The sequence below is a fragment of the Eutrigla gurnardus genome (genome assembly GCF_963514095.1).
Source record: "Eutrigla gurnardus genome assembly, chromosome: 5".
Lineage (NCBI taxonomy): Eukaryota > Metazoa > Chordata > Actinopteri > Perciformes > Triglidae > Eutrigla > Eutrigla gurnardus.
In genome coordinates, this window is record NC_139919.1 from 23754911 (window position 1) to 23767803 (window position 12893).

At 44.7% G+C, this 12893-nt stretch overlaps 1 protein-coding gene across 1 annotated transcript; it reads left to right on the plus strand.

The window, feature by feature from the left end:
* The first annotated feature begins 212 nt into the window (after positions 1-212).
* Positions 213-11761, plus strand: spon2a (spondin 2a, extracellular matrix protein). Its single transcript, XM_084009799.1, has 6 exons — positions 213-355; positions 4023-4251; positions 6302-6522; positions 9882-10073; positions 10305-10476; positions 10854-11761. The coding sequence occupies exons 2-6, from the start codon at positions 4023-4025 to the stop codon at positions 11039-11041; spliced, it is 1002 nt and encodes a 333-aa protein (XP_083865925.1). The 5' UTR covers positions 213-355; the 3' UTR covers positions 11042-11761.
* Positions 11762-12893: the final 1132 nt, after the last annotated feature.

The window sequence follows — 12893 nt, forward strand, 5'->3', positions numbered from 1 at the left end:
AAAGACTGGAAAGAAAGGGAGAAAGATAGAGGGAGAGAAGAGAGGGACGGTGGAGAAGAGGAGTGTTAACTGCCTTTCCATACAAGGAGAGGTAGGGGGAGAGGAGAGGAGGAGGAGGGGGGAGGAGGGAGCGAGAGGCAGTGACAGAAAGAGAGGTAATATGAGGAGATACAATGAGAGAGAAGGGAGGAGGAGAGAAAGGAGATAAAGACAGAGGATAGAGGGATAAAGGCTGATAAGGCTGCACCAGCGAGAGGAGAGAGGTAGAGTGAGTAGCTGTTTCCTCTCTGAGAGCCCGACGCTGTGATTCTGCTGCAGCTTCTCTCTCTGTCAGTGGCTGATTGACCCAACACAGGTAGGACACACACACCGAGTCTCCATTCATTCTCCACATTCAGGCTGAGAGGACACATGCAAGTGTGAAGGCTTTTTTTTCTTCTCTTTTTTTGATATCTTTACCTGCGGAAGATACTGTTGGAATGATATTCTTTATTTGAGTAGAGGTAACAATACAACAAAGTACTCAAAATGTTATGTAAAATACAAGTTTGTGATCATACTGTAAATACTGTAAATACTGTGAATTATTAAGACTGGTGAATTAACATGTAAGCCACATTTTAAAGCATCACTTTTAGACAGTTTTAACTTACGTACACATCTGAGTGATAAGCCTCATGTTTCAGAAGAATATCGCGTTTTTAAGCAGTAATTACAGCCATCAGTGTTGTGTAAAAAGTAGAGTATTTTTGGAGCAAGTACAAGTAGAAATACCACAAAATAGGTTGTCCTCATGCATTTTTTGTTGTTAAATTGCATCTTTTTGTTTAAGGTAACCCTGAACCCAAACCTATTTCCACAAAATCCACACATCTTTATTGATTTGCATCAGCAGTTACTTCACCTTCATTGTTACATATAAAATATACAGATATACATACATACTCTGTCCATCTGTCCCGGTCTTTTTTTGCTGAAATTGTGGCTGTACCTTCAGGCAAACCAAAATCTGCATGCCATCCTTGCTTCTCCCTCCGTCTGAACTGCTGTCTACACCTTCGTGATTTCCTCTCCGCCTGCACAGGAAAAGTCAAGTTTCTGACCTCCTGTTGTGATGCGTGCACGGCTGAGTGTGTCTGTCTGTCTGTGTGTATACACTCATATGAACATTGGGAGTGTGTTAAAGGCTCGTTCAAGACAGAGAGGGATGCATTTGTGTTTTCTCTCAGCAGAACCCCTCATTTCAACGCTGCCCCAACAACAGATTTTTGAGGAAAATCTCAGGGAAAACAGCTAATTACCGCCCCACCATCCCCTTAATAAAAATGAGCATACCTCCCGCGGTGTGCACGAATCTGCACTTGTGCGCATACCTGAATGCCTGTGTATATGAGCTGAGTCGAATGTGTGTATTATCTCTGCATGAGTCTGCTGTAATTACACAGCGAAGGTGCCCATGGGGCGGCAGCCGCCACATTTGGCTCTGCAACGCATGCCCTCATTTTATTGTGCCTTGTGCCTGAAAAAACTGCTGCGTGTGTCTGTTTATGTTGAGTGATGAGGGCAGGTCTGCGCGGTGTAAACTGGATGTCGACTGATAATCATTGTGTGTGCCTCTGGATGCATCAATAAACACCATACGGTTTTGTTTCGTATGCGTTTTCAGGAGCGGCGGCAGGTCTGCGGTCTGCGTGTGTGTGTTGACTGATAAAGTTCAGTGTGTCAGTGTGGGAATTTAAGAAATGTCTCTTCAGTGTGTTAAAGTGTCAGTGGGACAAGTTCAGAAGGCGGGCCGGCCGGCGGGTTTGCAGAAGTCTCAGTGAAGAATAGGATCGTCTGATTCATGATTAACAACAGAAATAGCATGGAAGCCATTACCAGACTGCACTTACAGTTCATCAGAAGCAAATCCCTTTTAGGGGGGGAAGGAAGATGGTGAACGTGTGAAATTCCAGTTTAAAATCTTGTCTGGAATGTGTGAGTGTGTGGAAAAACGTAAACATTGCAGGAGCCGGTGACAGCACTGACCTCCTTTTCTATACTAAGACATCACGGACAGTAGCAGCTGAGATCACATACTGATGTGAAGAACCTCCATGGTGAACTCCATTAAAACCAAAAGAGCATCCAAAAAGAGTGAAAGACTTTCTTTGGGGAACTAGTTGCATGATGAAGCATTTGAAAGGCAGCAAAGTCGCAACCAGTGAGGCGATCGGATGACTGAGCAGTGAGTTCAAAGCTGGGCTTTGTGTGTCTCTCGAGGTATTTTTATGGCTGGCTGTTAAAACTCTGCAGTGGTTAATACACATTTCATGGGGACGGGGAATTGATCAAACACACAATGACATATATAGGCCGTGGTCAGAAAAGTGTCAAAGTTTTGCAGCTATATTGGCAAAGTAATACAATCTGACCTCTGGAAATAGACTTCAGGGACAATGTGCAGCTGGACATGAGTGTCGGGTGTGTGTGTGTGTATTTGTGTGCACATGTGTGTGTTTGAGATTTAAATGTCTGCATTCTGCAGCTGCTTGGGGGTTTAGTTATAGTATGGTAACCCACAGAAACTGGCTGCAGCCGTTCTCCCTTTCTGCAGACGCAAACGCAGAGAAATATATCTGTCATCAAGTCACGAACACTCGTCTGGAGCATTCTTCAATGAAATGGGGAGACGGTGAACCGACATCACTTAAAGTATTTAAAGAAGTATTTGCAAAAGTGTATAAACGCGCACGCATCCCTCGTTTATATCACACCTTTATACGTTTTATAGAAACAATAAAACTGCTGCCAAATGACTTCTGGTAGTTTCCATGGACATTTCATTGCACACATTTTGAATGCAGCCTTTAAAAAAAACACAAAAAAACAAGTCTGGAATAAATTAAGATGGAGTATTTGTTTCCGTGCTTTCACAGATTCTCTCACACACAACAGGAAGGATTGTTTGTCTCAGCTGCTGGAGAGCAGAGGTGGGATGGGGATACGGGAGTAGATGGTGGAGGGGAGGATGGGATGGAGGGATGTGTGTTCAGAGGAGGATAGGATGGAGGGATGTGTGTTCAGAGGAGGATGGGATGGAGGGATGTGTGTTCAGAGGAGGATGGGATGGAGGGATGTGTGTTCAGAGGAGGATGGGATGGAGGGATGTGTGTTCAGAGGAGGATGGGATGGAGGGATGAGTGTTCAGAGGAGGATGGGATGGAGGGATGTGTGTTCAGAAGAGGATGGGATGGAGGGATGTGTGTTCAGAGGAGGATGGGATGGAGGGATGTGTGTTCAGAGGAGGACGGGATGGAGGGATGAGTGTTCAGAGGAGGATGGGATGGAGGGATGTGTGTTCAGATGCAGGGACATTACATTTGTCTTGCAGGAGCAGCGTCATCGAGCAAACCCTTCAGCCCAACACAATGAAACATATTTCCGAGCAGTTATGATGCACGTCACCTTCCTCTGAGCCTCTAATAATAGAGTGAGTCTGACTCAGCAGCCGGTGGTCAGTGGATGGTCAGTCGGTGAGCTCAGCAGGGCAGACAGGATTTACATCCGTCCCCAAAGATGTCATCCATGTTGTTTTATTTTAAGGACAGAACAGAAGCAAGCTGGCCTTAAAACAAAAATAAACACGGATGCCACGGAAGACGTTACAGTGCTGAGTGCTAACCGTTTTACCGTGCGGCCACATATTGGCTCGGGACCAACACACACTCAGCCCAACCCAGGGTGGATCGGAGCATTATTTTCAATCAAAGCCGCCGGTGTCAGCGGGTTCAATCAGCTTTGTTCTTAGATAAAATGGATGTGTTGTGGAAGGGTAGTGGAATTTCCCCCCTTTCGTACTGATTTTCCAGGATTGTCTGGGTTTGGTTTCCTCAATGTTCATGTTAAGAGCCTTTTATTTGCTTGCTGATGGACAGTGGTTACATGCCAAAGTACGTCTGCCATACTTCTTCGGCAGCATTCGATTTTTAAAATATCCCCACATGTTTAACGGTACTTTTTCATTTCTCCATTTCTTTCAGATGATGTCATCAGAGCACCTGACCTGCGGTTGGCTGCAGCAGCTCCTGGTTGTACTTCTGAAGCTCTGCCTCACTTTTGCTGGGCCTTTGCGGCCTCTCAATGGGACCGAATGCACGGCCAAGGGTCCTGCTTCCTACATCCTGGTCTTTACAGGTCACTGGAGCCCACAGGCCTTCCCCAAGCAGTATCCGCTGTTCCGACCCCCTGCACAGTGGTCCAAACTCATAGGTATTACTCATCGTTAGAAAATCAGCCATTTCTCATGGAAAGTTTTACCTCTAACACCTGGCAATGCAACTGCAACAGTGAGGAGTCAGCGGTTAATATTTACCCATGCATAGTTTTTGTGTTAAAATGCAGACGAACCAGACACAGAGATGGTGACCACAGTTGCATTAAGTTTTAGCTAAAGGCAGATGTTTGGCTCGCCACCGTGTATCAGAGGTTTAGTGCCTCATTGTCAGCATACTCCTATCCTACATATACAGGGGTGAGTGATGCTAATGAGCAAAGCAGCGAGAAGCAGAGAGCAATAAGAAAGACAAAGTCTAAATGCTACCAGATGGATTTTCCTTCAAACGTCTGTCCAGCCATATCTTTATACCGCTCTTAATTTTTATTTTTTTTTTTCAACTCAACCCCTACGCTCCTTCCCACATTTCTGCTGGTTTACCACAGCGTCGGCGGTAAACTCTGGAGTAGTGGTTTCGGGGGCTGGTGAAGGTGGGTGATGATAGTTGGGGTGTGGTGGGGTCAGACCACTTACCTCAGAGTCCGGGGGAGGAGAAAGAAGAGGTGATTCAGGCCTCTCTATTCTGTTTTTTAGGGTTATTATTATTATTATCCCCAAGCCATATGAGCATGGGATGGCTGGCAGATGTTTGTACGTGTGTGTGTGTGTGAGTGTTTGTGTGTGTGTGTGTGTGTGTGTGTGTGTGTGTGTGTGTGTGTGTGTGTGTGTGTGTGTGTGTGTGTGTGTGTGTGTGTGTGTGTGTGTCTGTCTGTCTGTAGCGGCCTTGGCTTTGTCTGGTTTCCAACTCTCCCACTGGTGCCCTGCTGCCCTGCCACAGGATGATGAGCTACTTACTCCATATGGAGACAGGCGCTGGAGATTCTGACACAACCATAATGGCTTTTAATGCCCCCCCCCCCCCCCCCATAGGAATGAGAAGACAATGAGAAGAAAAACACGGCCTCGATGGGCTGACAGTCTGCTGGTTTGGGACAAAAAGAATGTTGGAAATGGAGTTTGTCACAGCACAAAGAAAAGCATAACCTGTGGAGGGGTTTCGGGGGGCCTGCGGTGGTTTTATGTTGCTTTACGGAGGGGACCTGGGGGCAAGGGGCCAAGAACGCTGCCAGTAAGCGGGAATGGAGTTTCTCATGGCCAAAGAAAAAAAAAATACAAGCAATTTAGTGAGGGTGGGAAGTGGCTTGAACGTTTTTTTTGGTGGGGCTTAAACGTGACGTGTTATTGGGTTTCAAGGTCCTGATGGTTGTGGGAAATTTGTCAGGATGGAAATGCAATTAAGTGCGTAAGTAATGGCAGTTTGGGGAGAAACAAGATAGTGTGTGAAGTGTGCTGGGCAGATTGTGTGTGGCTTGGTGCAGTGTGTGTTTCAATGCACGTGTCAAGAGTGTTTAAGTATGAATGCACTGCTTGTGTATGTGTGCCTGTACGCGGCGCTGTGAAGTGAGGCAAGGCAGAGCCATCAGGGCATTCGTCGGCTCGCTTCTGGCTAACCTTACTTTGCCCTTAAAACCACTGGCCCGGGCCGGTGGCTCTGTGGGTTTCAATGTGGAGCTCCAGAACCCGCCGTGCAAACAGTTTAACCTAAATCGGCCTCTTGATTCTCAACAGATTTCACGAGATAACCAGAACTAAATATGAGAATGTGAAGCAAATAGTTCTGTTGGCCCCAAGGTTATGAAAACATATCAATAAGGGTTTCTAAATTGTTAAAAAAAACCTGACCTGTCTCCTGGCAGTTCCAGCCTGTGTTGTGGATTTATCAGCAATAGATGGAGAAAAAGAAACGTAACTGTAACCGTGCAATAATGCCAAAGAAATGCATGCGGGCAATTCCTCCAGAATTGTCTGTTTAATTGCAGGATGTAGGAGGCAGCCGTAGAAATACATAGAGGCTCCTTGGTGGAAATGATCTCACCGTCTGGCTGAGGCTCTGTGGTTCTTCAATGACATTGATATACATTCCAGTGAATAAGCATCTTACTTCCTGTCTTCTCCCCTTTCTTGTGTTTCTTCTCTCCCATTTAGCGGTCAGCCATAATCGCCATTTTCGTCTGTGGGAGGAGGGTGCTTCAGCGAGTTCGGGGGTGCAGAGCTTCGCCGAAGTTGGGGTGACGGTGGAGCTGATGAAGGCGTCCAAGGAGGCCAGGAAGAGACGCGCGGTGGGCGCCATGCACCGAACGGCCGGCATCCCTAACGGCATCGGGCACAGCTCCACGGAGCTGCTGGTGCAGCCCCGGGTCTCCCTGGTAGGCACAGACTCATTCACAAACGGGTCAGACACATGAAGTCACACAAAACTGTCTGATTGAAATCTCTTCAGTCATCTGGTGACCTGGGCTTCCCCCATAATGTTGTCCATCTGCTCGACCCAAACACTACACCACTTCTTTCCACTATCCAATCACACTATGTTTAGCTCAAGTGCTGAAGTCCTGCGGCCAAAACCGGCCACATCCATTCTTGGCGGTCTGCTCTCTGTCTGCTGCCCGTCCCGTTGAACTCTGTGAGCCTGGGATGAGGGCCCAGTGGTGTAAGGTGGCCTCTATCTATCTATCTATCTATCTATCTATCTATCTATCTATCTATCTATCTATCTATCTATCTATCTATCTATCTATCTATCTATCTAGCTAGCTAGCTAGCTAGCTAGCTATCTAGCTATCTAGCTAGCTATCTATCTAACTCTCCCTCGCCACGGCAGAAGTTTGACTTCTGTGTGAAATATGAAGCACATTTTAAAACATGAATTATAAGAGTTTACCTCAAAGTCAAAAATGCATCATTTTCCGCAGACCTCCTTATTTTTTGGTGGGAATTGCTGAGTTTTGGCTGCAGAGATGTAGCTTAGCGTAAGGACTGGAAACAAAAGCTCCATACCAGCATTTCTCTAAAGCTCACCAATTACCACGTAATACCTGGTGTAAATAAAAACGACATGACGCCATGTTAGATGGGCTGGGCTACTTCTGTGTGGTCACTGCTGAAGCCTCATATCATCTCAAACGTAAGGTTAATAAATGGGCCTTTGTGCTGTCCTCCTACGTTAAAACTAGAAAGTTACACCTGATGTACAAGGGGTGGAGAGGTGAAGAGAAAAGGCAGACATACACTGGAGTTTTTAGAAAAATAGGTGTGTGCCTGCCTGAGAGTCTGGTGACCTACATTTGTTTATTGGTTATTCCACTGCCTGAGCCCCGGAGCCCTTAAAAATCATAAACAACGCTGTCGGAGAGCATCCTTGGTAAGCACTTGTCATGGACAGCAGCTTAACAGCTTGTCATCTAGATACATGATATCTGTGGCTGCTCCTAAATGATTCCATCTGTTTTTAGATCACTAGACGGAGCGGCAAATATGAGCGTGCTATGAGTATTATGTGTTTGTTTTGAACGTGACAATGACAGACTCAACGATGTGAATCTGTCAACAGCTTCATCTGGTATTCTGCTTTTCTGCCCGTCTGTTTCTCTCTGCTGCTCGTATATAAATCCCATCCTTTTTCTCTTCCCCCAACACCCAAACATTCATACGCAATGTCCCAAAAATCCCCAAACACATATGATTCCTATCTCCATATTCACTAACCCTTGTGCCATTGCCGTTAAATGTGTAATTCAAAACAGACGGATTACGGCAAATAAGTACCATTCGGGGTCCAGTTGGCATTCTCCTGCAAGCGTCTGTATCGTGGCACCACAGAAACTGGGACAACAGCAACTGAGCATTAAGGAACTTGCTCTACTGGACGGAGTTGCGCATTTTTAAGGTCAACTCCATCCCGCCGTGATGGAGGAAAAAGGTGTGAGGGATCATGGGAGCTTTGAGTAACTGTGCTGTCTGTGTTTAGAGATACTTCCTGTCTATTGCAAACCAACATGGACTGATCACGCCAGTGACAAGGGAAAGCCCTGAGTAGACATCCTTGTTGAGTGGCCCAATGGATATAGCAGGATAGGACTTCTTGGAAAAACCGCTGTTTGAGAAGAGCCTGAAAAGGACAAGGGGGGGATGGGGGGGTAAGAAAGGAAGGAAGGAGGGGGGGGGTCAGTCGAGGATTCTGAAAAGCAACAGAGCTGCTTCTGATTTGTTTCTCTGTTTCTCCGTGCGTCACGGGCAGGAAAACAGACCCCATGTGTCATGCTGACACTACCTGCCCGCCTCCTTTCCCGGAGCGGGTCTGTTCTGCCTGGTGAACCGGTTTGATGTCCGTTCCAGCACTCTTCTATCCAGCGTTGTTTGACTCTAGGTCACCCTTTCCAAGCCATCCAAAAGCTTTCCAAGCCCACCCATCCTACCCCCAAGAGTCGCAAGTGAGGAGGCGTTTTTTTTCTAAACTGTTTTCTGGGCGGCTGCCACCTCAGCGTGTGCTGACCCCCAGGCCACTTCCTGTATGAGGTCACCAGCTCTCAGGAAACATCCATCACACAGGAGACGCAGTCTAACCCTGCAGGAAACCGAGTGGGTGCATGCCTGCGTAGGATATATGCGCATGCAGACCCCAGTCACTGCAATTAAAGGTTACAACTTTATAAATCCTGACATCAGCGGAGTATATGTGTATCCTACTACTTTATTTCCTTTCCATCATTCTACACACGGCATATATCAACAGACAGGGGGCAGCATAATGCATAATATTGCGATGAGGTAATCTAATTGTTGTAAGACCAGTTGAATGTTGTTTTTTTATTCAGATTTTTCCCCCCCTTCTACTTTTCTACTCATCTAGAGTGCTGAAGTTAGGCTTTTGATTGGAGCCAGAATAATAATAATCACAGCTGTACTTGGTTTGTTACTCCAGATCTCTGGCTCGGGATCAATTGCAACCTTTGTTTTATTGTGAATTAGTTTCAGTTACAGATACAATTTAACAAAACAAACACAGAGTAAGAAAACCATATCAACTCATCAGTGCAATATCAATATTCAGAACATGATGCAAAACATTATTGGGAAATATCAAATGATATGCACCAGGGTTTATTTCACTGGGTATGAAGATACTTCCAGCGCCCTCGCTAGCACCACACCCATGTCACACTGGCCCTTTTCATCTCAACTACACACCTGCAACGTTTCATGACTGCATCCTGTGTCACTATTGACTAAATCTGTCCTCAACACCTGGGAAAGTTCTCCGTCTGTGGTAGTTCCCGCTACAGTGGGCGTCTCCACCACCACATATTGCTATGATGACATGTAGCTGGTACCTAAAGTCTAGACTACAGCCATGCTAACGTCTTTGGCGGTTAGCAGGTTGACCAAGTTCACCATCGCAGTGTCACAAATGTCATGGCGATCCATCCAGTAACTGTCGAGATATTTCAGTCTGGACCAAAGTGCAGTGAGACTGACAGACTGACATTTCCCAGAACCGTGACACCAGCACGGCTGTGACCACATCCAGCATCCTAATGTTAAAGAGCTTTTTAATGGCCTTGCTCCTCAATTTAAAAGCCATGATTCATTCATAAATAATTGATCTCATCAAGTACTTTTGGTCTATAAGAGCACATAATCGAGTATTTCCAATTCTGCTTTTTTATTGCACCGACTGTTTGTCTGAACTGTAAACTAAACTATACACTCTCTCTCTGACCGACAGTTGTCCCTAATGGTGAAGATAATCCCCAGCCCCGACTGGTTCGTTGGTGTGGACAGCGTAAACCTCTGCGAGGGCAACCGGTGGAAACAAGAAGTGACCATTGACCTCCAGCCTTATGATGCTGGGACGGACAGCGGATTCACTTTCTCTTCTCCCAACTTCCCAACGAGCCCCCAAGAAAACATCACAAAGGTGAGCTCTTTCATTCCACGGTGAGGCAGAGCAAGGTCATCCCCTTCTTAGAATAAGTTAGCAGTGTGAGAGTTGGACGTCATTCTTTGCTGTCTCAGCTTAAATGATTGCTTGGCCGACCTTGTGCCTGCCTGAAGTGATTTAAGCGAGAAGGACGACTCTTACATAACTGTAACCTGCTGGCACTCCTGGTGAATTAATGCCGTACTGCTCTCTGCTGACTTTGCTCAGATCACGTCTGAGATGCCGAACCATCCTGCCAACTCCTTCTTCTATCCACGTTTAAAGGAGCTCCCACCGATTGCCAGCGTCAGGATCACTCAACAGAGCAGATCGCCTGGCCGCCAAACCCCAATGTCCAATCATATCCTGCCGAACTCTATCAACCCCCGGCTCTTCTCAGGTAACTCCCTACGTCGGTGATGATGATTTTAAATTCAAATTTACATTCAAATCACTTCCCAAAACCCACTTCTTCAGAACTGCTTTTAATGTGTGATTTTAACTATGATTTTACTGTGTTATTATATTTTATTTATTTATGTAAAGTGTCTTTGAGAACCTTTAAAAGCCCTTTACAAATACATTTTTTTTTTAATTTGTATTACTATTATTAAATGAATGGTGGAGCACAGACAATGCTATACTTCATCCATTACATGAAAGTTATAATAAGCACATGCTGATATAAATATCCCTTATTTCTGCATGGATTTGTATTTCTTGAACTCCTTGTCTTCCATTGACGCGTACTGTCTCACCCCTCCCCCCTCCGTCCAGCGACACCGTTGGACTGTGAAGTGTCTCTCTGGTCATCCTGGGGTTTGTGTCTCGGCCCCTGCTCCAGAGGCGGCGTCCGCCACCGCACACGCTACATCCTGTTGCGGCCGGCCAATGCTGGCGTCCCCTGCCCCGAGCTGGAGGAACAGGCTGAGTGCGTACCACACAGCTGTATGAGGCGCCAGTAACACACAGCAAGCACACACGCTGCCAGGATTCAACACTGGGACTCTCACGTTATTACTGCTGGAATGACAAACGTTGCTGCATCTTGAGCATCTCCTTGATAATGCAAAGGATTTTTCTGGGGGGGGGGAGAAAGACCTGCTGCCTTTCCTGTGCACCCCAGCTAGTATTAGAGTGTACACTCCTCTGTGTCTGTTTTAATGGCAACAATGGAAATTTGAAGTCTGGATGTAGCAGAGTGTTAATTAATGTTTGAGTTAACACTTTGAATGTGTTCAGATGAAAAAAAAAGGTGATTATTATAAATTGTTGTGGATGAAGAATAGACTAATGTGTTCCCTCAAAGGCCTATTTGAGACTTCTTATGGTTTGTTCGTCATCATCAACAATACATGCATTTAAGCTGTCCACTGATAGTGGTGCACTAGAGTCACGGCACACAAAGGTCCTCATGCACATAGTGCATACTTTTACAGGCGCGGGGGAATTCGTTTATGTAGGTAACCTATACATGCTTGGCACATGCAGCTCTTTCAAAATAACCTCACACCCAGATTTAAAAATATCACCGTTCACATGAAATACCTAATAGGTGACTCGAGGGTTGAGCTAGTCTAAAAAAGCTGGCCTATTTTATAATAAGATGCTTTTTTTAAAGAAAGGTTTTTATACAAAAAAAAGATTAATATTTGTATTATTATTATTATCTCTTTTGATATTTCAATGTTGAGATTTTGTATATACTGTATGATGTATCTTATCTTGTTTAAACACATGAATAAATATGGAGGTGTGTTTTTCAAATAGAAAAACGTCTGCGTTGCTTTGTTCCCCCGAGTGGCTTTTCATTGGAAATGTTCTGACCTGAAAAGCAAATGTGCTTCTTTAAAACCTGTTGTACTTGCAAGAGCATTCTTGATTTGCATGGTTCCAGTGTTGCGTGATGAGGTCACTTTGTGTCTGCCAGAGCACAATTCGCCCACTACTGACACGTCTTTATTTGTGTCCAAAGAACTTGCAGCCTAAATGTAAAAATACACAGGCAGAAATATCACAATGTGAAAAGGTTGCAATGTCTTGTATTCACTCAAATATGAGTCAAAGTTCAACTTATTTATAGATGAAAATTATACGTATGCCACAATCTCACTCTGTCCTACTAAACTTTGATCCCGGGCTATGTTTTGTTAACTATATTTGGATGATTTATAAACTAATGTCAATAACATTTTATAAATAGGAATTATAAGTATTCATTCTGGCAGAACATCCCTAGAAATACTGACTTGTCTGTAGCAGTGTATCACCTCCTAGTGGTCACAATTAACAACAAAACACTACTACTACTACTACTACTACTACTACTACTACTACTACTACTACTACTACTTTGATGACTACTACTACTACTTTGATGAATGATGGACAGAATGTCTTCTCTGTTCAGGAGCAACTCACAACTGAGATCACTTTTTTCATAATGGAAATAAATATAATGTAGTGATCAGGAGAAAGATTGTATCTACTTGATGGTACTTTTATTTGGTTGGATTCTCTGTGTTTGTTTATTGGTTGTGTTTGCGTACCTGTGTATTTTTGTAGCTATGTGTTTAACATACAGAGTGCAGTGAGTCACAGTATAATGAGGCATCGTGCCATGTATCTGCTCCTAAAATAAAAATAAATTAAATAATAGAGGAGGTCCGCTTTAATATGATTTGTAATAAAACACAAGGACGTTCTGTAGCAGAGGTGGTAGATGGTGGTCGAAACAATAGCTATACAAACAAAGTTTATTATTATTATAAATAAAATATATGTCAGTATGTTGGCAATAAGGAACTTACATGGCAG

Coding starts and splice junctions, on each gene's coding strand:
- spon2a (XM_084009799.1), top strand. CDS start 4,023: ATGATGTCATCAGAGCACCTGACCTGCGGTTGGCTGCAGCAGCTCCTG. Junction 6,523..9,881: donor TGCAGCCCCGGGTCTCCCTG/GTAGGCACAGAC, acceptor TCTGACCGACAG/TTGTCCCTAATGGTGAAGAT. Junction 10,477..10,853: donor CAACCCCCGGCTCTTCTCAG/GTAACTCCCTAC, acceptor CCCTCCGTCCAG/CGACACCGTTGGACTGTGAA.